Source organism: Nothobranchius furzeri, chromosome 14, assembly GCF_043380555.1.
Source record: "Nothobranchius furzeri strain GRZ-AD chromosome 14, NfurGRZ-RIMD1, whole genome shotgun sequence".
In the NCBI taxonomy this organism is placed as follows: Eukaryota; Metazoa; Chordata; class Actinopteri; order Cyprinodontiformes; family Nothobranchiidae; genus Nothobranchius; species Nothobranchius furzeri.
In genome coordinates this window covers 45,806,905-45,834,404 of record NC_091754.1, presented here as the reverse complement: position 1 = coordinate 45,834,404, position 27,500 = coordinate 45,806,905, and the positions used below count along the sequence as shown (strand labels likewise).

Sequence of the window (27,500 nt, the reverse complement as noted above, 5' to 3'; positions counted from 1 at the left end):
CCAGAACCGACTGGACTTCTAGATTTAGACACCAACCAGAACTTATGTTGGTGTGGGTGAGGAACCATTAGCATCTCGAGTCCAGGAATGTAAGTCATCCACTCACGTTGTCGCTGGAATAGATCTGGGTACCTGTGTAGGACAACTGTTGTCTCTGACCAGCAAGACCAACACCTCCAGGAACCTGGAGTAACTCCATCCTCTGTCCTTCAGGTGTTGCGTGCGGAGCTGGAGCTGACCAAAGGGAAGATGGAGGAGGTGAGGTCGTTGGCTCACGAGCTCATGTCCACTCGGGGAGAAAACTGCCAGGCCCAGGTGGGACCCAGAGTGGAGCAGCTCGACAGCAGATTTGATACCATTTCTCAGCGCATCACATCTGGACTGGTACTGACCCGCTCAGCGTTACCCAACCCAGCCAACACAATACAAAACCTAACTTTATTAGCTATGTCTGCGGCAGACGGCAGCATCCTCCCGGGAACTGGAGCAGTACCACAAAGAAGTTAAGGTCTGGCTGGAGCTGCTGGAGGAGGAGGCCAGAGAAGGAGAAAATCTGAAAGAGGAGGACTTCCAGGAGGATAAGGTGTCTCACAGTCCCACCAGGAGACAAAAAGATGCTTAGCTTTTTCTCTGTGTGCTCACAGTGTGTGTGTGCATGTGTGCGTGTGTCTGCGTGTGTGTGTCTTTGTTTGTGCGTGTGTGTGCGTGCGTGTGTGTGTGTGTGTGTGTAGAACTGTGAGGAAGGTGCAGTGAATGACTTATTGCTGAAAGGAGAGAACCTGCAGAAGAGAGCTCCGGGCCCCGATAAGAGAGAGCAGATCAAACTGAAGCACAACCAGCTGAACAGCAAGTACATCACAGTTAAGGTAAAGCTAACGTTCCACGGTCCCTGGCTGTTTTCAGGCTTCAGCATCTCACTGAAGATTATAGGGCTGGCTGAAAGTTCCTCCACCAGTACAAGGAGCTAATTCCTCCCATAACTAGTTAGCCGTAGTCTGGCACCAGCCCTACTAGTTCCTTCTGAATGTGGCAAGGTGGATAAACGAGGGCCCGGGCGGGATTCGATCCCCAGACTCCCGGGTGAGAGTCATACGCTCTAACCAGTCAGCCAAAGGGACATCCCCTAGGCCAAGTAGCCAGGGCGCATGATCAATCGGGACATTGTGACAGGACGCTCACACTGTCACATGAAGATAACATGAAACATCTGTGTTCTACTATTGAAATGCCTCAGTATGTACCAGTCATGGAAGATTTTAGCTGGATCCGAAAGTAAACAAAACCCTTGTATTATTTTATTCACTGTGCCAGCGGAAGGCTGTAAACCACAACGCTTGTTATTGGAGACCAAATTCTTATGAGGATATTTGACGTCATAACTATGAAGCTATCAAACGGCTCTGAAGCTAAAGATTAGAGCAGGACTGCCCAATCCTGGTCCTGGAGGGCCGGTATCCAGCAAGTTTTAGTGCTTTCTCTACTTCGGCACACCTGATTTCAATCAGCAGGTGATCAACAGGCTTCTGCAGAGCCTGTTGAGCTGCTACACAGGTGTGTTGGAGCAGAGAAAGCACTAAAACCTGCTGGATACCGGCCCTCCAGGACCAGGATTAGAGCAACTGAAACTAAGGAGTGTGTGGTTTCATCTCTGGCTAAACAAGATGCTAGGAGAAAGCTTTTATACTGAAATGTATACCGTGCAATTAGTGACTGAATATTTATTGAAAAAGTGATGGTAAATGTGCACATCTCCAGGTAGGTGTTGTTGAGGCTGTCCACACTGGTGATTGTTGGTGACTTTAACATCCAAATTGATGATTCCTCAGACCACTTTTCTATGAGCTTCTCCAGCCTCATGGACTCCTTCAGCTTTACCCAGCATGTTTCTGGCCCCACACACACCAGGGGGCACACTCTACACCTTGTTTTTACCCTGGGTCTAAATGCTGACGGTGTTTGTCCTGAGGACGTTTATATTTCAGATCACCATTTCATTTTATTTAACTTGTCAGTTTCTGCGTCCCCACCTCCTGCTTGCCATCTGATTAGTTTTTGTTTTCTTAATGAGAGCACAGCTAGCACATTTTCTGCTGTTTTGATCCACCCTGTTCTTCTGATAATGGCCCAGATTCCTTCTCAGTTTAAGGTGGCACTAAACAGATGCAGAATGTACCACGTGGCTGTTAGCAGCTGTTATAGTGGATGACTTCCTTTCCACCAACAGCACAGTGTATGTAATGTTGTGGACACGTGTAACCCTGACCCACTATCATCACCTTACAAGTCTGTGTTTTACGCTCCAAAACATGTCCAACTCTGCAGTTTAGATTACGCCAGACAGGAAGTCAAACATGGCGGTTAAAACGAAGAGTCGGAGTACCCGGCCCGGAGGGTTACCGGGGTCCCACCCTGGAGCCAGGCCTGGGGTTGGGGCCCGTGAGCGAGCGCCTGGTGGCCGGGCTTTCGCCCATGGGGCCCGGCCGGGCCCAGCCCGAACCGGATACATGGGCTCGTCCAACTGTGGACCCACCACCCGCAGGAGGAACATGAAGGGTCCGGTGCAATGCGAATCGGGTGGCAGACCAAGGCGGGAGCCTTGGCGGTCCAATCCCCGGACAAGAAAACTAGTTTTTGGGACATGGAACGTCACCTCGCTGGCGGGGAAGGAGCCGGAGCTTGTGGCAGAGGTTGAGCGGTACCGGCTAGATATAGTCGGACTCACCTCGACACATTGCATTGGCTCTGGAACCCGAGACCTGGAGAGGGGTTGGACACTCTACTTTGCTGGAGTTGCTCCGGGTGAGAGGCGGAGGGCTGGGGTTGGCTTTTTGTTAGCCCCGAGACTCTCTGCCTGTGTGTTGGGGTTTACCCCGGGGGACAAGAGGGTAGCTTCCTTGCGCCTTCGGGTCGGGGAACGGGTCCTGACTGTTGTTTGTGCTTATGGGCCAAATATCAGTTCAGAGTACCCACCCTTTTTGGAGTCCCTGGGACGAGTGCTAGATAGTGCTCCATCAGGGGACTCCATTGTCCTGCTGGGGGACTTCAATGCTCACGTGGGCAATGACAGCTTGACCTGGAGGGGTGTGATTGGGAGGAACAGCCCACCTAATCTGAACTCGAGCGGTGTTTTGTTATTGGACTTCTGTGCAAGCCGCAGTTTGGCCATAACGAACACCATGTTCGAACATAAGGATGCCCACCGGTACACTTGGTACCAGGGCAGCCTAGGTCACAGGTCGATGATAGATTTAGTAGTCGTATCATCTGACCTGCGGCCGTATGTTTTGGACACCCGAGTGAAGAGAGGGGCGGAGCTGTCAACTGATCACCACCTGGTGGTGAGTTGGATCAGATGGCAAGGAAACATGCCACGTAGACCTGTCAGACCCAAACGCATAGTGAGGGTCTGCTGGGAACGCCTGGCAGAAGAACCTGTCAAGACGGTCTTCAACTCCCACCTCCGGCAGAGCTTTGACCACGTCCCGAGAGCAGTGGGGGACATTGAGTCCGAGTGGGCCTTGTTCCACTCTGCGATTGTCGAGGCGGCTGTTGCTAGCTGTGGTCGTAAGGTGGCCGGTGCCAGTCGTGGTGGCAACCCCCGTACCCGCTGGTGGACACCAGAGGTTCGGGGAGCCGTCAGGCTGAAGAAGGAGGCCTACAGGGCGTGGCTGGTCTGTGGGTCTCCGGAGGCAGCAGACAGGTACCGGATAGCCAAGCGGGGTGCAGCAGTGGCAGTTGCCGAGGCAAAATCTCGGGCGTGGGAGGAGTTTGGTGAGGCCATGGAGAAAGACTATCGATCGGCTCCAAAGAGGTTCTGGCAAACTGTCCGGCGCCTCAGGAGAGGAAGGCAGCAACTCGCTCACACTGTTTACAGTGGGGATGGGGAGCTGCTGACGTCAACTGAGGCTATAGTCGGACGGTGGAAGGAATACTTTGAGGAGCTCCTCAATCCCACCAATGCGCATTCCGAGGAGGAACCAGAGCTGGGAGGCCTGGGGATGGACTGTCCGATCTCGGGGGCAGAAGTTGCTGAGGTAGTCAAACAACTACACAGCGGCGGAGCCCCGGGGGCGGATGAGGTTCGTCCTGGGTATCTCAAGGCTATGGATGTTGTAGGGCTGTCATGGTTGACACGTCTCTACAACATTGCGTGGTCATCGGGGGCAGTTCCTAGGGAGTGGCAGACCGGGGTGGTGGTCCCCATCTTTAAGAAGGGTGACCTGAGGGTGTGTTCCAACTATAGGGGGATCACACTCCTCAGCCTCCCTGGAAAGGTCTACTCCAAGGTACTGGAGAGGAGGGTCCTATCGATAGTTGAGTCTCAGATTGAGGAGGTGCAATGTGGTTTTCGTCCTGGCCGTGGAACTGTGGACCAGCTCTATACCCTTGCAAGGGTGATGGACGGGGCATGGGAGTTTGCCCAACCAATCCACATGTGTTTTGTGGATTTGAAGAAGGCTTATTACCATGTCCCCAGGGGCACCCTGTGGGGGATGCTCCAGGAGTATGGGGTGGGTGGCTTGCTGTTAAGGGCCATTCAGTCCCTTTACCAGAGGAGCGTGAGTTTGGTCCGCATAGCCGGTAGTAAGTCGGACCTGTTCCCAGTGAGGGTTGGACTCCGCCAGGGCTGCCCTTTGTCACCGGTTCTCTTCATCACTTTTATGGACAGAATTTCTAGACGCAGCCGTGGTGTGGAGTGTGTCGAGTTTGGTGGCAGGAGAATCTCGTCTCTGCTTTTTGCGGATGATGTGGTCCTCCTAGCTTCATCCAGCTCTGACCTTCAGCTCTTGCTGGGTAGGTTCGCGGCCGAATGTGAAGCGGCTGGGATGAGGATCAGCACCTCCAAATCTGAGACCATGGTTCTCGACCAGAAAAGGGTGGCTTGCCACCTCCGGGTCGGGGGAGAGGTCCTACCTCAAGTGGAGGAGTTTAAGTATCTCGGGGTCTTGTTCACGAGTGAGGGTAGGAGGGATCGGGAGATCGACAGGCGGATTGGTTCGGCGTCTGCAGTGATGCGGACGCTGAGCCGATCTGTCGTGGGGAAGAGGGAGCTGAGCCAGAAAGCCAGGCTCTCGATTTACCGGTCGATCTACGTCCCAATCCTCACATATGGTCATGAGCTTTGGGTAATGACCGAAAGAACGAGATCGCGGATACAAGCGGCCGAAATGAGTTTCCTCCGTAGGGTGGCTGGGCTCAGCCTTAGAGATAGGGTGAGGAGCTCGGACATTCGGGAGGGACTCGGAGTAGAACCGCTGCTCCTCCGGATCGAAAGGAGCCAGTTGAGGTGGTTTGGGCATCTGGTCAGGATGCCTCCTGGACGCCTCCCCGGGGAGGTGTTTCGGATATGTCCTGCCGGCGGAAGGCCCCCGGGTCGACCCAGGACACGTTGGAGAGGTTACATCTCCAATCTGGTCCGGGAACGCCTTGGGGTCCTGCCGGAGGAGCTGGTGGACAAGGCCGGGGAGAGGACGGCCTGGAGCTCCCTAATTGGGATGCTGCCCCCGCGACCCGGACCCGGATAAGCGGAGGAAGACGAAGACGAAGGAAGTCAAACACAAAGCAGTGTAAAACATCCAGAAACTTAAAATAATCGACACATGCAGTATAAAGTAGGCTTTACGTTTCCTCGGCTTTACGTTTCCTCTTCAGCTTTGGAAACTGATCAGAAGAGAAAAACAACTTGAGCCTTTCCAAGGCCGAAAGAAGGAATCAGTCCCCCTCCTTCTCAGAGGAAATTAGAATCCACATCAGTGTCTCTTTGCTCCTCCATAGAGTACGACAAACCGGCTCAGGGTCCTTCTGCATTTTAAAAGGCTGTGTGTGTGTGTGTGTGTGTGTGTGTGTGTGTGTGTGTGTGTGTGTGTGTGTGTGTGTGTGTGTGTGTGTGTGTGTGTGTGTGTGTGTGTGTGTGTGTGTGTGTAGGACTTGCGCATCCTGAGGAATAGGAAGGCCCTGGCCATCGCTCCCCAGTGGTACCAGTATCGACGGAAGTCACATGACCTGCTGGCCTGGTTGAACGACATCCAGCGTAGTGTGGACACACTCCCTGACCCCCCTGAAGGAGAGAGGGTCAAGGTGAAAGCAGTCACACAAACACACACTCTGAATATAAGACAACTTTTATTTATTGGTTTTTTGCATGGCGCCTGGCACCTGATCACCCCGCAGCATTTTCCTTTGCCGTTTGTTTTTGTTTTGCAGGTGCATTATATTCATGAAAAGCTGTTCTCTTCCTTTGTTTCTCTTCCTTATCCACCTCTCTAGCATCCACGCAATGAGGTGTCGATGCCTGGAGCTACTCTAGTCATAGGAGTAGATAAATGCTGCATGAAAACTTCACTGTATGTTTTAAATATTGCAGATGAGCTCAAGGCTGTTAGAAGAGTTTATCTGGTTTTTAATGACTTTGGAAGAGAAGCTTCTAGAAAGGCAAGAACCTGATGGACTTCTTCGGTTTTGTGGTTTAACTTATCAAACATTTAAGATGTTACCAGTGCATGGTGACTGTGTCCAGATAGATCCACATGTTAGTTAAGCAGGAAGTGCCCCTTTACAGCCCAGTATCTGTTCTCCTGGGGAGTTTCGGGGGTGGGGTGTGTGTGTGGGGGGGGGTGGGTGGGGGGGGTTGTGATTGGAGTCGTCTCCTTGAGCCACCGCCACCTCACGGTGTTGCTGTCCTGTTCAACATATGTCTCATTATGTGTTTAGCTAGTTAGCACCACAAATCAACGATAACTAACCATTTGGTGACTAGCTGTGGCTCACACCTGAGATGTTAAGTTTTGTAAGTTTAGTATATTTTATGATTTAATGACAACAGAACAGGCTGAGATGAGCGCCATCATCCTGTGATTCAGACTCATGTAAGGGTTGTAATCTGCTATATTAAATCCCTGGAGTCAGAAAGAGTTCATTTTTGGTCATCTGTTGATGTCAGAACAACACCTCCAGACTTACCATCAAACGGCCACACATCAGGTGTCAGGGCAAAAAGTAGGAACTTCAGACAAGATGGGCTTGGGAAAAAAACTAAAGTTAGCTTTCTATTCCAGATTAGGATTTAGCTTTTTGCTGAGGGAAGATTTATCTAATTTTTGACCATCTGGGCCAGTTTTAGTCAAATCTACTTTGGCTACAAGTTCTGATGGCTTTCCCCTGACTGCTTTATGTCCTTATAGCGTGTCTGGTTCTGTTGATTTTAAAGTCTAAGGATGTTTTCCTGAGGCATAGGGATGTCCTCCTTAGGTTCTCCTAGGGATTTCCTACTATGGATGTCTTACTAATTTAGTTCTAATAGGGGTGCTCTACTAAGGTAGTCTTACACAAAATTCCCTACTAAGTTACTCCTTAAAAAATAATAGGGATGTCCTACTAACGTAGGCCTACACAGGGTGTCCTAATAAGTTAGTCCTTCAAATTATGCCCTAGAACGTTTGTCTTTATAAGGGTGTCCTAAGTTTGCCCTAATAAGGATGTCTTACCAATGTAGTCCTACTAAAGATGTCCTACTAGGTTTGTCTTTCTAAGGATGTCTTAAGTTAGTCCTAATAGGGATGTCCAACTAAAGTGGACCTACAAAGATAGGCCTAAAAATGATGTTCCACTAAGTTAGACTTTCTAGGTGTGTCCTAAGGGATATCCTAAAAAGTCCACTCTACTAAGGATATCCTATCAGGGACACCTTGTGAGAAGCTAATGTTGAACCTCCACCTGACTGTATGTGTGTCTTTTATTTCCAGATGATCACTATGACATTTCGCTAAACAGAAGTGTCACCTGCTTGCCGTAGACTCACCTATCATTGCCACAGCAGAGATTTTCCTACCTGTCTGTCTGTCTGGCCATCTTTGTGTCTCTTCAGCCTGTTCATACAGCTTTCTGGTTCTTTACGAGCTTCAGACTCACTTTATTGACCAGAGATTGTACTTTGTATTTGTGTAAATAAAGTTGAAGGCTTGGTGTTCCTCTTAATTCCAGAAGCTTTTTACAGACATTCTGTCTGGATGAACACATGAAATTAATGTGCATGTTTCTGTTTGACACTGACAAACATGATATTTTGTCCCTTGAAAAATTGTGTTGTTGTTTTATTGTATATACATGGGACTTTTCTTTAAATTATGATTTATTTCACATCTGTATTGTCACTGTGTGTAAATGTGGTTTCCAGCACATCCATATGCCTCTGTGTGCTCTGCCCAGCTGGGCTCCCGGCCAATAGCAAGTGACTTTTTGGTTGATTTTGTCCAATAGGAAATTGGCTCTGAGTTCGACAAGAAGAAGGAGGAGCTTAAGGAGGTGCAGGGCTTAGCCAATCAGCTCTCAGAAGCTGGAGCCGCCAATCTAGTGGAGCCCCGCCAACTCCATCTCAACACGCGCTGGGTTGAGGTGGAGGGCAAGTTCATACCCTTCAAAAGACGATGTGTGAGTTTCAGTAGTTCATCTGTAATACTAACCAAAGTTCTCACAAACACTAAATACTAACTCATTAAGGTCCTAGCCTGTTTGAGGCTCTTTAGGAAAATTGAACACTTAGGTTTGTTTGCATGAAATTGGCTTCACAGTTTTTAAGCACTTTTTCTGATCAGGAATTCTTTTAATTTGATTATTATAATCCTGAATCACCTGAAATATTGCTCAGTTTGAAGATTAAATTTAGAATTTCCGAGTTGAATGTCATCAGTTGTAAACTACAATATTAGGCCCTTCTGAATAAAGTATTAAAGTTTAAGTCGATTACTCTTCTGTGAGTTTGGATCTCATTCGAGGTTCTGTTGTGCACCTTTTTTCAAATACATTTCAAAAATGTAGCATTAGCAAGTGGTGTTAGCTTGATTTGCTATTAAGGGCTAGCCTGGTCAATGAGCACTACGGTTAACAATAGTGTCAATTTCCTTTGTTTGCAACTCAAACCCTGTTACCCTGGGCTTGATAGAAATATGAATCTTTGTCATCTGAGCACAGGGTTCAAGCTTTTATATTCATATTGAGTCAAAAATCAAATAAATGTTTATTCATCAGCAGAAGACTGAAACTAGTCTAAGTTAATAGTGCTAGCTTGTTTGATTAGCTTCACGTGTTTCACATTTTGGTTGAGTGTGAGTTTGATTTAGTGATAAACTATACCTGATGTTAGAGTTTCCTTAATGTTAGAGCAGGATGATGTTAGCGCTCTTATGAAGTACAGCTACTGTACTTCTGGTAGTAACTATGTTTACTACAGTCTAACTCACTGGTTTCAAAACATGGTAATGAGTTAGCTTTTCACTTTTGGCTGCAAACGAGAACATTTTGTTTACAAACTACCTCAACTCTAAATAATGATGATATTATTATTATTATTATTATTATTATTATTATTATTATTATTATTATTGTTATAATGTAAAAGCTTTGTAGTTCAGCTCTTCTAAATCTGAGAACATGGTCTGGAGTCAGAAAAGGGTAGAATGCCTTCTCCAGGTCAGGGATGAGATCCTGCCTCAAGTGGAGGAGTTTAAGTATCTCAGGGTCTTGTTCACGAAAAGTTCATCATATCTATGAAATTAAATCTGTATGAAGAAAAATCTAAAACTCTGAACCAAATCTACTAATCTGTTTCTAGTGTAGAGTTGTTGTTTTAAATCAGAGAAAAAACCAAAAGTCAAATTGTTGTTTTTTGTTTTTCTTCATTTTTCTTTGCTGCATTTGATTCACATGTCTGATGTGTACATGTGAGGCATGCTCACATGTCTGGCTTTGTGCTCTGCATGCTGCCCCCTCCATCAACCAATCACATCTCTGGCAGTTCCCTGATCTCCCAATCACTGAGGAAGTATGTATCCTGTGGGCCAATCACATCCGACTGTCACACATAATAAACACTGTTGTGCAGCACTTGGACTGGTACCCATCTGACCCATCAGAGTTCAGTCCCGTTATTATATCCATGATGACCCACGGCCATGTCTGATAAATCTATGGAAGTTTCCAATCATTTATAAAACAACCAACACCTCTTCTAGGGTTATTATCAACTTCTTTGCAGTTTTGTCATTGCTGTACCACACAAACACACATCGTCCAAAAGACTGAATGATGATGTCAGAAGGTTCATGTGTCTGATGACATTTAGAGAATAGTGATCTATACCTGAGTAAAAGTAGTTGGTCTTTGTCACACTGGGTAATAAAAAAAAAAGCAAGATGGCCTTTAAAATCACTTTTACCTTCTTATTGGATGTGGGCAGCCTGTCAGTGCTGTCTCCGGCCTGCGTTCCAATAAAAACATTACATAATAATAGATATTGTAATGTTGCAATGGCCACAGAGAAACAGACAAACTTTCACACACCACTTTACATTTGCATGTCTCTATCCATTTCCACATCTGCAATAACTCAGCGCTGGTCATGGTCATGACAATCCTGGTCCCCAAGGGCATGCTCACATCCAGCATGCTGTTTCTGCTTCCAAACACCTGATTTCAATGAGCAGGTGGTTAGCTTCTACAGCACCTGCTGAGCAGGTAATTCAGCAGGGACACGTGTAAAACATGCTGGATAGTGAAGTTGCCCAGCCCTACTTTAACTAAAACCCCGTCTAGGACGTCTTCTGTACTTTAACGCTATTTAGTGTCAAACTTCAGTATGAACTCAAAGGTTTGGTGACGCCAACCTTTGCATGAACCTTAATGACCTCCAGCCCAGTGGTCTAGTGGGACGTGTTCTCACTGGGATGGGAGATTGTGGGTTAAAATTCACTATCAGGTCAGACTTAACCCAATGCCTCCCCGTTTGACATTCAGCATTAAGTGTTTGGATCGAAGGGCTAAACCACCGATTAGTTTCCCAGCGTGGCCGTGCTCACCGCTCCTCCAGGGATGGGTCAAACGCAGAAAGAGTGTGTGACAACTGTTTCATATGGGGTTGGTTATAGCAGGTCCAACTCTTCTACAGGGTCTTGGAGGACCCTTTTCACCATCCTTCCAAAAGTGCACTCGTGAGGTCAGGCTCTGATGTTAGACAAGGCCTGACTATCACTGTGTTGTTGAGTCAGAAGTCATGGTAGATCTAACCCAGTGTGAGCAAACTCCACAGTAATAGTATCAGAAACAACTCGTCCTTCATTTCACCTCAGTGACTAGTAACACAGCATAACTGGATGGTTTTAATGAGTTTGCTGCTGACACCAATGTGGGTTTGCATCACTTCTGATCCCTCACATTCCTGCTTCAGTGGACAAAGTCCCTTAAGATATGCAGCAGTCATCAACTTCCTGTGAGGAGCCTAATAATGCCATTATGAGTGTTCCATAGTGGGCTGATTAAAAAGTGACCTTTCATTAGAGAAGGAGCACTTGCCTCCAATGTGGGAATAACAATGAGGTGTAATGAAGACGGCCGAGTGTTTACATCCCAGAGTCTCTCCGCTGTGGCGACAGGCTTCATTTACTGTGCTGACTTAGAGCATTTCCTCTTTCTAATAGTGTAGCACTCGTGTAAATGAGGTCATTTGGAGCCTTAATAAATGATGATTGTGACATGCGAAAGGGACTAATGAAGCATTTGAGTCTAACTAAGGCTTCAGACCGAAGAACTAAAAATAAGCTCCTCAGAAAATGTTGTGTGTGATGTAACATGTTTCTTCCTGGAGTCATAGCATTTCTCTCTCTCTCTCTCTCTCTCTCTCTCTCTCTCTGTGTGTGTGTGTGTGTGTGTGTGTGTGTGTGTGTGTGTGCGTGTGCGTGCGTGCGTGCGCGCGTAACCAGGAGTACCTAACGGAGCTCCAGGCCTTGCTGCGGTCGGTGTCAGAGACGGACTTCAAGCTGAACTCTCCTGAGTTCTGGCCTGCAGCGTTTTATAACCTGCCCCAGCAGGATCACTGCCTGAAGGTCAGCACCGCCTTAGAAGGAACATTTCTCTGGAAATGGACTGAAAAGCTGTAGAGTTTTATCTTTAGAGATACTCTGATGTGTGTGTGTGATGTTTTCTTGTTAGAGTTAGGAATTGTGTTCTCTTGCTGACAGTTGTCGCCCCTCTAGTTGTGATCACACAGCAGGGGCCTCATTTATCAAGCTTGCTTATGCACAAAACGGGGTCTGAAAACTGCATAAGCAACTTTTCACGCAAACTTTGGGATTTATGAAAGAAAACTTAGCGAAAAATGTGTGCAACTTTAAGTTGACTAAGGACCTGGCTTACACACATTTTGGACATGGAGAGCACCTGCAGTGCTGCTGCTGAGAAGGATACAATTATGAAATCCTGCAGCATTATCACTTGTACTGCTTCGTTTTCACACAGAACAAGGCCACACACACGTGCGCACACACAGCCTGAAGTGCAGAACATGGAATGCAGAATATCAGCAGGGGGACAGATGGAGACAGAATGTCATGCGTCTGTGACAGTGTGTGTGTCCTGTCACTGTGACCCGATTGATCATGCTCCCTGGCTACATGTACCTGGGAGATCTCTGTTTGGGTGACTGGTTAGCACGCGTGACTTTCACCCGGGGGTCTGGGGATCGAATGCTGATTGGACCATTTTTTTACATCCGCCACAGATCTCTCTGAAGAATTCACAACATTGACGGCTTCAGCAACTCTGTGCCACTCCGTGGATTTTCTCTTATTTGTTTAGCAAAAGCACTTCCTTTCATTTCTCCACCTCACCCACAAGTACCTCAACTTCTGCTTCTGTGAAATTGCACTTCCCTGAGCTGCCTTGATCTACGGTCGCCATGTCATTGGCGGAGCGCCGCAACAACCGGCTTATGTATATGCATGAGATCCACAAGGCACTTTGCATTGACTATTTATGGCAGTAAGTGGGCGTGGTGAGGGAGGGGTGTGACTAAAATGCGTCTGAGAAACATTCTCGTTAGTCTCCGATTTATGAAGTGGAGATTGCGTGCAGCTGTGCGTACTCCATGTTTGATAGATCACAAACCTTCCTGGCGTGAGTACATTATTTTTGCTGAGCTTAAGTACGGTTTTGGTAAAGATTCTATGCAATGTGTGATAAATGAGACCCCAGCTTCGTTACGTAACACGTGATCCAGACTAGAAGAGTGGCTGAAGTTATGAAGAATGGTTCTATCAGGATCTTCTCCACTCATCTAAGACCTGAGGGACATTTACAATTTTAAAATCATTTATGAAAACTTTAACACATTACATTTTCATTTTTTAAACTAATAATGATTCAAGACCAATAATTTATTGCTGTGGTTCATTATGGACTTGGATAATTAGGGTTTTTTATAGCATAAATGATCATCAGAGCCTGCTAGCTGAAATAACTATTGAACAGAATCACCTTCCCATGGGCTCACCACTTGTGGGAGGGGCCAAGTGGATGCAGTGTGAGAAGAGTGGTAGCCCAAGGGTACCCCCACCTACCCAACACTGGAGAGCACCCAGACTGCTGCCAGCTTTTCAAAATTTTTGCTTCAAAATGAAAAATTGGATATCGATCGGAAATTGTTTAGATTGTTAAAATCTAAATTGCACTTCTTCAACAGGACCCCCTCTCATCAATCTTGATGCCTGTATAGGGTCTGGTAGGGCAGCAGCAGCTCAGGAGGTAGAGCGAGTTGTCAATTCGGGGGTTGTAGGATCGACCCCAACATACAGAAGAGATTTCTGCTGTCGTGTCCTTGGGGTGCAGTGGTTAGAGCTGTTGCCTTGCAGCAAGAAGGTCCTGGGTTCGCTTCCCGGCCTGGGGTCTTTCTGCATGGAGTTTGCATGTTCTCCCTGTGCATGCGTGGGTTCTCTCCGGGTACTCCAGCTTCCTCCCACAGTCCAAAAACATGACTGTTAGGTTGATTGGTCCGTCTAAATTGTCCTTGGGGGTGAGTGTGTGTGTGTGATTGTTCGTCCTGTGTGTCTCTGTGTTGCCCTGCGATGGACTGGCCCTCTGTCCAGGGTGTACCCCGCCTGATTGCCCATTGACCGCTGGAGATAGGCACCAGCCCCCCCGCGACCCTACATGGACAAGCGGGGTCAGACAATGGATGGATGGATGGGTGTCCTTGGGCAATACACTTAACCCACCTGGTGGGGGTCAGAGGGACCTGTGGCAACTGTGCATTTTTATAAATCTATAAGCTGCTGTTCTAAACCAGGGCCTGCAACCTTTACAATCCATGGAGCCAGTTTTTATTTATTCAATGAAAAGAAATCCTACTAAACCTAAAAAGTTTGTTAAAAAGAATAAAAACAGAAATGAGTCCATATTTTTAGGTTAAGGTACTGAGACTCATTGAAGTTATATCTAGCCATTGATGGTTCTATTTGTTATTATGTAAACACAGTATTGTAGCAATAAAAATGTTTAACATGTAAAAATCACTGATGAAGGGCATTTTGTTTTCATGTTGAACTTATTGAGTCATGAAAAACAGAGGACCCTTCACTGAGAAAGAAGGAAAAATAAGTGATGTTTAGAAGCCAGATGTGGGCTTTTAAATCCTTTGTAACGTGTTTGAAACCGCATCGTGGCTTGTATCACAGGCTCTGGAGCTGGTGGGAGCTGGGTTGTTGCAGGGCAGCCCCTCCCTCACCACATACATGACTTTAAAAACAAAACAACATGCAGACACCCACAAACATAGAGATTCACATAAACACAGCTTAGACCTGCAAACACAAGTAACCATACAAACACACACAAACATATTCTACAAAAGGCAGAAGTGATAGAAGATTTTCCCGTGTCGCTAATCAAATCGGCCCCAGTGCCGGGATACACATCCCTACTGGGAACGGGGCCCAGGCTGGGAGAGGGAAGTCTGGGCCTCTCTGTTTAGACCGCTGCTCCTGCTGCTGACCCCAAATAAGTGGAGGATAATGGATGGTTGGATAGACCATGATGGTGCCACCACCATGCTTTCCTCAGGCTGATATTGTTTGTTGAGCATTGTTGAACTTCTTCATATGTTTCAGATTTATACATTCTTCTGGTCCATGAGTGCTTCTTTCATCTGTAGAAGTTTTCTGTTAAACCTTCTCACACAAACATACTTCAGTCACTTCCTCTTCCTCGTACACAGGAGGTCAAGGGCAACATTGACAAACTGGAGCGCCCAGTGGAAGGAGCATTGGCCCACAGAGAGGAGAAGATGTTGGGTGCTCAGCCTTTGGAAGGCCAGAGGATCCAGGAGGCCTCCTCTCTCCTCAGTACCAACTGGGACAAGCTGAACAAGCTCTACAGGGACAGAGTCAGGTGAGCGGAGCATCAGTGTGTGAGAGCATAGTGTGCAATAAGCAAGTATAATTCACCGTGTGTGTGTGTGTGTGTGTGTGTGTGTGTGTGTGTGTGTGTGTGTGTGTGTGTGTGTGTGTGTGTGTGTGTGTGTGTGTGTGTGTGTGTGTGCATGTGCGTGTGTGCGCGCATGTGCGTGTGTGAAGGCGTTGGCAGGATTGCAGCTCCAAGTGGCAGAAGTTTGTTTCAGAGCAGCAGGCTCTGGAGGAGTGGCTGGATGATGCTGAGGGCTCTTTGAAGCAGGCTGAGAAGGAGCCAGCAGCACACAGACAACATCTCAGGGTAAACATCAGCATTATAAAAGCAACAAAGACCAAAAACAAACACTTACATTGAGCCGCTGCTGTGTAACATCTTTTTTCATCTGTCAGAAGCACGGACGTCACTATGAGCTTTCACCGTTTGTCCCACCATGACGCAAACCAGAGGGAATGGGAATTATTACAAGTTCATTGGGAGATTGATGTGATCCAACACTACTCTGTCCCAGCTTTCTTCTCACACCAAACCCTCATTCAGGAATCTTGGTGTGACCTTTGACCCCGCTCTCACCCTGGATTCTCATGTCATTTCTCTTGTTCGCTCTTCCTTCTTCCATCTCAGGAACATTGCTAAGCTGAGTCCCATTCTGTCTCGCTCTGAACTTGAGACAGTTCTCCACACCTTCATCTCCTCACACTTAGACTACTGTAACTCTCCTTTCACGTGTCTGAGCAGAACCTCCCTGAACCGTCTACAGGTGGTTCATCCCTTTCTTCCACACTAGCTCTTCTTCATGATGCTTTTGTTATTGTTCTTATGGAGTACCTTCTGATTTTTATCTGGAAAGACTCGATTCAAATAAACCCTTCTTCTTCTTCTTCTTCTTCTTCTTCTTCTTCTTCTTCTTCTTCTTCTTCTTCTTCTTCTTCTTCTTCTTCTTCTTCTTCTTCTTCTTCTTCTTCTTCTTCTTCTTCTTCTTCTTCTTCTTCTTCTTCTTCTTCTTCTTCTTCTTCTTCTTCTTCTTCTTCTTCTTCTTCTTCTTCTTCTCCTCCTCCTCCTCCTCCTCTAGGGTTAGGGCTAGTTTTGGGGGCTGTTCTTTACTCTGGGTTAGGGTTAGGTTTACTAATGACTACCTAAGTTGAAATAGAGGAGAACCCTGATGTGATGTAAGAAAATCAGACAGCTTTTGGATGCTCTCCACAGGATCTTTGACAACCTGGGAAGATGTGTTGATTTGTTGCCATGGTAACTACTTATTGCGGGCTAGGTGTTGTGACAGAAGTTTGCACATGCTGGCATACCCTGGTTGTTCTTGCAGCTACAAGTAGGACCTCAGTGGGATCCGTTTCCTGTCTGCTGAGGGTTCTGTGGTTTCTTGGAAAAGATTCCAAGAAAAAAACCTTTTGATGGATACAAAGATCGCATCAGCTTCACTCAGTGGATTCTTTTTGTGGTCCTGGGTTAATGCATGTTAGACCCAACATAGAAGTAATATTCTCTGGGCTTGCTGTTGGTTTCTGTCTTAAATCAGCAGCAAACTCATGCTGACCTGCTGCAGATTTCAAAGGCAGCAAGCATCTGGCACGACATTCAGCTTCATAAAAACTCTGCCTTTCTCATTTTTAGGCCTTATGTAACATTTTATATCAGCAAATTTGATCTTTAGTGTTACATCAATGTAAAAAGTGACATTTAATGATCAACTAAAGGAGAGTAACTAGACTAGAGCCAAGGTTGGATCACAGTTGCTGTTATAATGATTAAAGTGATGCAATAACTTAAGTATATTTGCTTCATATAACACTTACTGTCCATATGTACATAGCGCTGCAGAACTGTCCCCCCCCCCCCCAAGTATGTTTGTTTTACACTGAGTACGAGATGCTCTGTATCTCACTTTACACCTGTATAGTGACAATAAAGGCATTCTATTCTATTAGTCCTCCTGCTGGCTTTAGGATCTATGTGAGAGATGGAGAATCTAGCCTCTTTGGATTCTACAACCCCCCAACGCGCTTCACAACACAATCCGTCATCCACACATTCACACGCTGGTGGGGATGAGCTACGCTGGAGCCACAGCAGCCCTGGGGCTCACTGTTCCCTTCATCCTGTATTAACTTTTACTTACATTCTGAGTTACCATGGTGATATGTTTAGCACCAAATTTAGCATTACTGCGTCAACCCACATTAACATAGAAACATTCAAATTTTGAAAGGGCCGTAGCACATCGAACACCACTATGGCCTGTGTTTGACCGCCCAAGGTGCTTTACAACACAGTCAGTCAGTCATTCACACCCTGGTGACGGGGAGCTATGATGCAGCCATGGCTGCCCTGGGCCACACTGACACAGGTGAGTCTGCCGTACACAGGCGCCTCCGGTCCCTCCGACCGCCACCAGCGGGCAAGATGGGTTAAGTGTCTTGCCCAAGGACACAACAGCAGCAACAGACTTGAGCAGGGCTCAAACCTGCAACTTTCCGATTTATGGGCGAGCACTAAACTCCTGTGCCACCATCGCCCAAGATATATACTATGGTGAGGCAGATTCTTGAGGTCTGTTACCATAGCAACACGAGTTACTAATACACAAGCCAAACAAGCCTCCGTGGAGTAACAAGCCTAAACTTAAGCCAATAACTTACCGCTGTTTTCATACCATGCCTAGTTTATTTATATTACGCGTGTTAAGGAAAGGCATGTCAGCTGACCGAAGAGCTGCACAGAGATCAGCATCAAACATAAAAACACAACATTTCTGGGATTTGTGTGTCACTACACCTTTTCATATCTTTCACAGCTTTGTTAGAACATATAGTTTTACCATAAATGCACCTGCAGTTTGTCCGTGAAGCACTGCTATAGCAAATCTGCAAAACAAGCTAGCTTTTAGATATAACACGGTCATGGAACACTCACCCCTCCCCTCTGGTATCTCCCCTGGATCCACTGGAACGGGAAACCCACGATGCCGGAGGAAACGAGAAAACTCTAAACACCCGTCACTGTTTTCTAGGTCCAAAAGTCAGTTGCTGTCCTTCAGATGGTGATTTTCTTTTTGGGGACTCTGGTAGTTTGTCCTAAAGCGGAAGTGGTAGCAGTCGGCTGTTTCTCCTTCTCTGATGTTACTGAGTGGAGAACCTCTCACACCTGTGGTGTTCTGGTGCTGAATACGGGAGTGTGTGATGAGTGGAGGGCCCCGGGAAGTGCGGCGGTTCGGTGAGACAGACACCCGGATGGTCCGATGGTTGGTTGTGGTCTGAAACGTGTTGTTGGTGGAGGATTTTAGACAAATGTGAGAGAACCACTAAATCTGTATCTTATTTTCTTACCTCTGCAATATATTTATGTTAGAGCGTTGTTAAGAGGCATGAAACATTTTGTTTTCCAGATTTGCTGTTGAAGCTTTAAGGTGATGTGGAAGTGTGACGTCTCTAGGCTCTAGCTGAGCTCCATCAGTAGACTACGTATGTGTTTAATCTGTAGATTAAACATATTAAACGCATACGTTAAAGAGTTTAATTCCATCCAGGATCTGAAGGGAGCTTGTGGAGAATCTGCCCTTTGAATTCTAACCAGAACATTTTTCATGAGCTTTTCTAAGACATAACGAGGGGCCGCATCAGTAACAGAAGCAGGATTTAGCTTTTCTGCATCATGTTAGCATAAAATCTGAATTTTGACAGTGCGGTGAGGATGAAAGTGGTTAGTCCTGTAGACCTGTCATATCCGAGTTTGGGTTACAAATAACCCTTCATATTCCCTCTGGTATTTATCATCTGTATGTAAGTGAGCTGCCTCTCTTTGTGCGTATGTGCAGGACCTGGTGGAGGCCATTCCACTACAGGAAGTGGTGTTGGGGAGACTGAACTCTGCAGGAGAGGACATCAGCCAGATGAGCACACCAGATGATGCCCTGCGCCTCAGATCGCATCTTAAATTATTAAACACTCGCTGGGCCAATGCCTGCCAACAGCTCCAGGAGCGCAAGAGGAGGTGTGTGTGTGCATGTGTGTGTCTGCAGCTCCCATTCAAACTCATTAAAACTTAGCTGATTAACTTTTAAATAGATGCACTGAAGCTCACAGTCAGCAGTTCCACACGTTTAGGCAGCATTGTTTGTCTGTGTCTGGGACTCAGAGGTGTTCCCTTCACTTGCAGGTCTGCCGAGGCCCGAACAGCAGCTGCACAGCTGGAGGAGGACATGGGCTCCATGCTGGGCTGGTTGGACAAAGCAGAGGGAGTCCTGGCCATCCCTCTGCAGCCTCCAGAGCCACAGCACATCAGAAACACTCTGAGCAATGTCCAGGTACCACATCACAGCCTCCCCGTCTTGTTTCTGTGTAACACCAGAGGACCAGAGACATAAAGCTGGGATCGCAGAGAAACCCCTAAAACGGGCTGGATCCCAGCCCTCCAGGCCCTGATTTGAATAGCCCTGCTGTAGTGTCTCCTACAGTCGGGTATAAACTTTATTATTTATTTGTCAGGCATGTGTGGAGGAGCTCCCTGCTAAGAAGGCAACAGTTGAAGACCTGAATGTGACGCAGAAACGGATAACTCTTCCTTCAGACAAACAGAAAGACATCAGGAGCATCAACACCCGCTGGTCTCAGGTCAATTCTTATCACCAACACAGCCCGGGCTTTTAGTGTTAATGGGTCGTCCGGTGGGACAAGACTAGAATAAAAGGTCCACCTTTGTGATGAGGTTAGAGTTTCTATTGGCCCACACCAGAGGTCCAGACGAAGCAGCTTCAAGGAGCAGGCGAGAGACGTGGTCGAGGACAGGCGTAGGTCATGGAGGCAGGCAGAGCTCTTGGCAAGGGTCAGGCGTGAAACGAGGTCAGTAGAGGATGATCAGGCAGGATGAAAAGGCTGGAAGATCTACTAGCAGGTGCGTTCAATAATCTGGCACAGGGCTGGTGGTAGACTGTAGAATGCATAGCTTGATGAGGAGACCAGGTGTGATGCATGAAGGCTGATGAGGTGGATGGTGGTAGCATGGAGGTCAGGACATGGTAGGATCACGACACTGAAGGTGGAAATCTGTAGAAAAGCAAGCTCTCCTTTGATGACGAGTCATATTATGGTCTGTATTTAACACTCACACTGATCCTTTGTTAGGATGGAAGCAACTTTTGTCGTTTCACAGCCAGATACTAGAAATGATCTGATGATAGTTGAGCACTATATTCTTTAAAGATGATGTGAATCAGAAGCTGTTGATTGAGACCCAAAGCAAGCAGAGAAGACCGGCCTACACCCTACTGAACACTTCAGTAACCCCAACCCTAACTCTGGGATACAAACTTAAACTACAGAACAAGTTCTACCCAAGCAGTACTCATGTCAGCTGTTTGTGCTTCAGGTGTCCAGGGCTCTGCCCGAGCGTCAGCTGGAGATTGAAGGTCTGCTCAGGGAGCTTATGAAGCTCCAGGGTCAGATGGAAGGCCTTTCTGTCTGGGCGTCAAACACCAGAGCAAAGCTGGAGAACAGTCCAGAGGAGCCACCGGCCAGAGTAAGGCACACGGTTGTGTTAGTATGACGTTGGGTAACCATACAGGGCTTGTGATCATGTCGTCATCACAGCGTGGCTGCCATGTTGGTGGCCTCGTTACTTGTTTCCTGGTACTTCAGACAACAGCGCGCTCAGTTCTGCAGCTTCATTTACACCTTTTCTGGATTGCTTAAACACTATAATCACTCTTTTGAACTAAAAACTGTAATGATGTCTTTTAAAAAGCACACTCGTTTCCCTGAGCCATACACGCCATCCCCCGCTGTAACACGAGTCCGCTTTGGTGAACTGTTACTGCAAAACTCTACACACAAATCCTTACACGTTTCAGTGCTGACACCATAAGGTCATGTAGAAAACTAGCAGTCAATCATGTTAGCTGGTGTCAGCACAGCGTGAGCTCAACTAGCACATAATTAACCAACTGGAAACACCACGAGTCACAATTTACCCGAACCGATCAGAAACATCGATCATAGACAAAAGAGCCAAGGTCAGATCATGCAGGTTGGAAAGGATGGATCCAAAGAGATGCAAAGGAGGAGGTGGAGGTCTGCGACAGCGAGGTGGAGGAAGTGGAAGAGGAGGAGGAGGAGGAGGAGAGGGAAGTCTAGGACACCAACTCAGAGGAGCAGAAGGAGGTCTAGGACACCAGGGTGGAAGAGGAGGAGGAGAAGGAGGTCTAGGACACCAGGGTGGAAGAGGAGGAGAAGAAGGAGGTCTAGGACACCAGGGTGGAAGAGGAGGAGAAGAAGGAGGTCTAGGACACCAGGGTGGAAGAGGAGGAGAAGAAGGAGGTCTAGGACACCAGGGTGGAAGAGGAGGAGAAGAAGGAGGTCTAGGACACCAGGGTGGAAGAGGAGGAGAAGAAGGAGGTCTAGGACACCAGAAAGGAGGGGGTGGGGGAGGAGGAGGTCTAGGACACCAGGATGGAAGAGGGTCAAGAGGAAAAGGTGGAGGAGAGAGAGGAGAAGGAGGTCTGTGACACCAGGGAGGAGGAGGAGGAGGAGAAGGTCTAGAACACCAGGGTGGAGGAGGAAGAGGTGGAGGTCTATGACACCAGGGTCATGGAGGCAGGCAGAAACTTTCATTCAGTACAACATTTAATTACAACAACCCAATGAGACAGAGCCCAAATTTGTATTCTGAATAGTTTAAACATGTTTTAAGGGAAACGTGTGACGTGTCAAAAAGCGGCACCTGCTGAGACCCTGTAGGCCCGCCCACAACGCCGCGGCTGCTGTGGCTCCCAGTGTTTTCTTTACTTTGGGAAACGGGTCATTTTGGCTCTTTGATTGGAAAAGGCTGCCGACCCCTGTTCTATGGCATAACAATGTCCTAGTTTTACTTTGTTTATGTATTGGCATACGCTTTTGTCCAAAGCCTTACAGGTGATAATCAAGCCGTCAGGATGCCCTTGAAGCTAACAACAAACACTAGAGAACAACAGCAAATGAACCATAACCCTCTCATCCGGATGTTTGCGTTCGCTCACACCACAAACACAGCTGAAAATGTCCGGGTCGTCCACATGGAGCCAAACCCGTTATAATGCTGATCTTGTCCGCCAACCGGCTCCTGGTTTCCCTATTTAACTTTTCCTTTTTGGGATTTTAACAAGTTGTTTAACACTTTATCTCCCAAATCTGCTTCTTCTCTGTGATGTACTGTTTGTTACATTCATAAGGCCATAAACATGTCTGCCACGTCCCAGAATGCAACACGTGATCCCGAGCCCCATTGAATCTTTATGGAACAAACATTGAAACACTAAATATCCGTTTACTGCTTTTTGATGCAACAGCTTATAGATGAAGTTCAAGCCAAGAAGCCTGAGGTGGAGTTTGTTTTGGAGAGAGCCGGTCAGCTGTTCAAGGAGAGCCCTGCTGGCCAAGCAGACAAGGTGAAGGTTCAAAACTCGGTTTTCTACTCAGCTGAACCTGATGCCACATACAAGTTTGTGTTTAGGGTCCAAAATGAGACCTTCAGTTTATTCAGTGTTGTGTTTAAGATAACCGTGTGTGTGTGCGTGCGCGTGCGTGCGTGTGTGCGTGTGTGTGTGTGTGTGTGTGTGCGTGCGTGCGTGCGTGCGTGCGTGCGTGTGTGTGTGTGTGTGTGTGTGTGTGTGTGTGTGTGTGTGTGTGTGTGTGTGTGTGTGTGTGTGTGTGTGTGTGTGTGTGTGTGCGCAGCTGACACTCATGAGGCTGAGGGATGACTGGACACGGATCCTGGAGCTGCTCCAGCAACATAAGGAGAGGATGGCTGCTCTGCTTACTGCTAAAAAAGCCCGTAAGTCCACCTATTGGTTGATTTATTAGTTACTGCATGTGTGTAGAAGAGTTGTGTGTTCAGACTGGACTAACACCTAGTTGCTTTGAAGTACCAGATACTAGCACTGATGGTCCGAGCACACATTCATCTCTAGGATTAGTACTTTTAGAGAAGGAGCGGTTCATGGGTGTTTCCTGTACTGTTTGGTGTGGGACAGAGGCGTAGAGCTTCCACATGGACATGCACAGCCTACCTGGTCTGCATAGGCTGGTACCGGTACCAGACACCAGGTCCTTGTGGCGCTTTCACATCTGGGCCAGCACAAACCACACTGGGTGGCGTAGGTCCGGTCCCACACCAGAAGGATTTGTTCACACCCATTTCTCAGGAACGGGGTCATCTCCAAGCATGTGGGCACGGCAAAAAACGTGTGTGTGTGTGTGTGTGTGTGTGTGTGTGTGTGTGTGTGTGTGTGTGTGTGTGTGTGTGTGTGTGTGTGTGTGTGTGTGTGTGTGTGTGTGTGTGTGTGTGTGTGTGTGTGTGTGTGTGTGTGTGTGTGTTGTCAAACGGAATAATCCTTGTAAGGACATAGTTGCCCAGGATATCGGCCTGCCAGACTGCATCCACAGACTTTTTGTTGCCTCACTGTTTGAGTCATACACTCCTGCTAAAACCAACAGGCCTGCCTAGGCTTGGAGGTCTACCAGCTTGATTTCTCTCCTGCTGTCCCCAAACACACTCAATTAGAATCAGTGGAGTTTATTTGGGGGATGTGGATGCTGGCGCTAACTGGGGTGTGTGTTACAAATCAGTGTATTGTCAGGACTGTTATGAGAGGCGTAAAACGGTGGTGTGTGCAATACGTTTCAACTTTCATCTTTCCCTTTGTGGTTTCTGTCTACTGTTATTTTACCATAATGTGGTCACTGTTCGTGCCGTCTACTCTGTCTTTGCGAGTTTTTGTTAACCTGTGTGTAGCGCCAACCTGCCAGGGGGTCTGCAGATGGGAAATGACCCAGAAGCTACCATCTGGCATGTTTACATATGTGAAAATGTTCATTACCCTTTTAAAATAATATCAATATGTTCAAGTGTAGGATGAGGATATCATAAGGGCTTCAGACCATCAGCTGTAAAACACAATTGTTATGAGTTTTTAAGTTGGAAATCGGTCAGATTTGACCCGAACACGACAGGAAGGTTAAAGAAGAAATGAAATAACAGAAGAAAATTAAAGGGTGACACATAAACTAGCTGCAGGTGAATGGAGATCTGCACCATGACTGAGAGATGGAGTTGGCTCTGCTGCTATAAATGTCAAGCAGTCTCTCATTGTTAGCATGAGGGTTAGGGTTAGGTCCCCTGGGCAACCCAGAATCTCCACTGGCAGCCCACTGGGCAAATGCCTGCCCTGCCCGATAGCAGGTACAGCCCTGCAAATTGCGCCATTAGTTGACCAGGAAAACCGACGTTAAGAGCGATTTGGTACATTCCACACCCAGATTACTCCACCAATGTTTTAACTTCATCTGAACACTTTAGCATTTCTAAAACTTCTAACTTTCTCCTTTGAATTCCAGATGAAAATCTGGCTGGAAGTTTGCAGCCTGAGTCTGCAGCAGTGGCTCAGTTCAACAAATCCTGGGCTGAGCTCACTGACTGGCTGACCATGCTGGACAACATGGTGCAAAACAAGAAGGTGGTGGTGGCTGACCTGGATGATATCAACGAAAACATAATCCAGCTCAAGGTTTGGACCTCACAGCACACCGTCATCAGCAACGACAAAAACCCTAAAGGCTCTGTAGGCATTTGTGAAAACAGCTGTTTGGTTTTCCAGGCATCCCTGCAGGAGCTTGACCAGCGCCGCCCCCTGCTGGAAAAACAAGTCACAGCAGCTCAAAATCTTAAAAACAAAACCAGCAACCAGGAGACCCGCAACGCCATAACTGAACGCAGTGAGAGAACAAGTTAACCCAAAAAAACGGCATATGCATCACTTGAGAGCTGATCTAAATGTTCACTGGTGAAGCATGACCTCTAAAAACATTCTGGGACAAATATATCTGAGTTTTTCTCTCATAGTGATTATCCTTTAAAGCTGCTATAGCAAATGTGGAAACACGTTAGATTAAAGCATTGCCTCCTAACGGTCTAACATTGTATAGCTATATATTGTGGAGATTTAAAAAATTAATAAAGTAGGTATCTTGCATTCATCAAAATACGTTTCAGACCGAAGCAACTATCGGACCCTCCGGTTGTTGGTCTCACTAAACCACCCCACCTTCCTGAGTCCTCCACTCATCACACACTCCCGTATTCAGCACCAGAACACCACAGGTGTGAGAGGTTCTCCGCTCAGTAACATCAGAGAAGGAGAAACAGCCGGCTGCTACCACTTCAGCTTTAGGACAAACTACCAGAGTCCCAAAAAGAAAATCACCATTTGAAGTCATGGACCAAGACGTTTGGGCCTAGAAACTGGACTGGTGTTTAGCGCTAGCTCGTTTCCTCTGGTAATGCGGGTTGCTGGTTGCAGGGGAGATACCCGAGAGGAGGGCTGAGTGACCATATTTTAGCTCAAAACCTAGCGTGTCCTGCAGATTTGCTATAACAGCTTTAAGAATACAATCTTGTTTTGATTCATGTGATTTTAGCTAAGCTTTAACTAGCGGAAGCTAGCACGAGTTAGCTTAAACGTTGTTTTGACTAGAAGTTTTCCAACTCCTGAGTAATCAATCATTAGCAAAAGAGCAAAGAACAAAGTCTTTTCTTGGCTCAATAAACTTTAGTCAAAATAAACCAACAACTAAGTTAACTGAGTTAACCACGGCAGTTCAGTGGACTTCTCTTTTCTGTTCTGTGCAGTGGACAGGCTCCAGGCTCACTGGGAAGACTCTCAGACCAAACTGTCTGATCGGCTGAAGCAGATTCTCAACATGCTGCAGGACTCCACCAACTGGCTGGATGCCAAGAGAGAGGTGGACCGCCTCATCAGACAGGCCAGTGAAAGGCTTGAGTCTTGGCAGGAGATCACGTACACAGCAGACATGCTGAAGAGGCAGGATGCCGATCTGAGGGTGGGCTGCTCATCTGTTCAGTGAATGCATAGATATCAGAACACTTTCTGTTCTGTTGGGACAAAGACGACCTTTATGACCAGGTCGTCAAATACAACCCAAATGTTTCCTGTTTGCACAAGCGGTTGGTGTTTTTAACAACTCAAGCATCCTTCGGTTTAGATGGGTTAGGGTTAAACCCGGTTTAGATGGTTTACCTCTGTACGATAAATGCACTCATCCTAACACGTGTCAGTTAGCGGTTAGCGCCACATCACAAACAAGCGTGCTCATATAGTGTTTAGCATCTACATGTGGTGTTTTCCATCATGCATGAGGTGAATGAACAAACTGTGATCTGTAGATCAGATCTTTTCATGTCCAGGAAGGAGCTGGGATCTGCAGCGACTGCGGTCGTCCCTCTGACCCAGATCTCAGAACCTCCGCCTGCTGTTACCAGAAAGTTCTCCGGCCTAATAGGGAACCCACAAACACACCTAGTGTATTGTAACAGCTCGCCTACAAGAGGACATGAGTGTGCGATGTAGTTTCAGCTTTCTAGAACTGAATCAACCAGATGGTTCTGACTCGGTTCTAACTGGATCGATGAGCTAACAGTTAGTCACAGCAGGTCCCTAAGGGGGGTTATGGTAAATGAGCTTCAGTCTCAAAAAGGCCATGGGGAAAGGGTTTAGGGTTGTATTTTTTATTTAAGCTAGTGTTTACATAGAGTTCAATGGCCATTTGCTTCAGAAAGGATTAAACATTGAAGCTAACTTTCTGTAGCCATTCTAGTTGGAATGATATTTTTGCCAGAATGACATTGCTAGCTCTACAACACCTTTCTCTAGCATGAGAGGTGAAACTACATGACCTGTGTTGGTTCTGTCTGTTGTCTTTGCTCTACTGGGGCTATTCATGAGCTCATCAATCCAGTTATTAATAGTCCATAAGCCTCCCAGCGACCCTCCTCAGAAGACCTGGAGTTTCCATTTGAAGACGTGCCTACAGGCAGCTTCTCTCTTTGTGTGTCCAGCTCTTCGTGAAGGACCTGAAGCAGTGGCAGGGACAGGTGGCTGAAACCAAAGCTCTGGCCAACAAGCTGCTAACTCTGTATGCTAATGACGACACACACAAAGTTACACAAGTCGACGACAGCATGATGGCCACGTGGATGCACATCAACAAACGGTAACGGTTCAGTTTAATAGGATAAACGTCTGTCTGTTACTTTTTAACCTTCTCAGTGGCCTAGTGGTAGTGTTCGCTCTGGGACTGGGAGATCGGTCCCAGGACGGTCTCAGCCTGCCTCTGAAGGAGCTGTCCATGGTCTCCACTGTGGAATGCAGTGGGTGGGAGGGGTTTTTAAGATGGAGGTCTTCTTCCCCAGCATCCTCCTTTCACACGTCT

At 47.0% G+C, this 27,500-nt stretch overlaps 1 protein-coding gene across 9 annotated transcripts in view; it reads left to right on the top strand.

Moving 5' to 3' along the window:
- Positions 1–27,500, top strand: part of dmd (dystrophin) — a 306,195-nt gene that overhangs the window by 202,999 nt on the left and 75,696 nt on the right. For all 9 annotated transcript variants that reach the window (XM_054743058.2, XM_054743055.2, XM_054743052.2 and 6 more), the window contains 18 exons: positions 214–384; positions 461–583; positions 732–866; positions 5,926–6,078; positions 8,257–8,427; positions 11,751–11,873; positions 15,038–15,210; positions 15,396–15,531; positions 19,058–19,233; positions 19,399–19,546; positions 19,728–19,853; positions 20,608–20,757; positions 22,562–22,660; positions 22,947–23,046; positions 24,609–24,778; positions 24,869–24,986; positions 25,900–26,111; positions 27,127–27,281. In XM_054743058.2, coding sequence (XP_054599033.1) covers positions 214–384; positions 461–583; positions 732–866; positions 5,926–6,078; positions 8,257–8,427; positions 11,751–11,873; positions 15,038–15,210; positions 15,396–15,531; positions 19,058–19,233; positions 19,399–19,546; positions 19,728–19,853; positions 20,608–20,757; positions 22,562–22,660; positions 22,947–23,046; positions 24,609–24,778; positions 24,869–24,986; positions 25,900–26,111; positions 27,127–27,281 — 2,639 coding nt within the window. The remainder of the gene's footprint in view (positions 1–213; positions 385–460; positions 584–731; positions 867–5,925; positions 6,079–8,256; positions 8,428–11,750; positions 11,874–15,037; positions 15,211–15,395; positions 15,532–19,057; positions 19,234–19,398; positions 19,547–19,727; positions 19,854–20,607; positions 20,758–22,561; positions 22,661–22,946; positions 23,047–24,608; positions 24,779–24,868; positions 24,987–25,899; positions 26,112–27,126; positions 27,282–27,500) is intronic.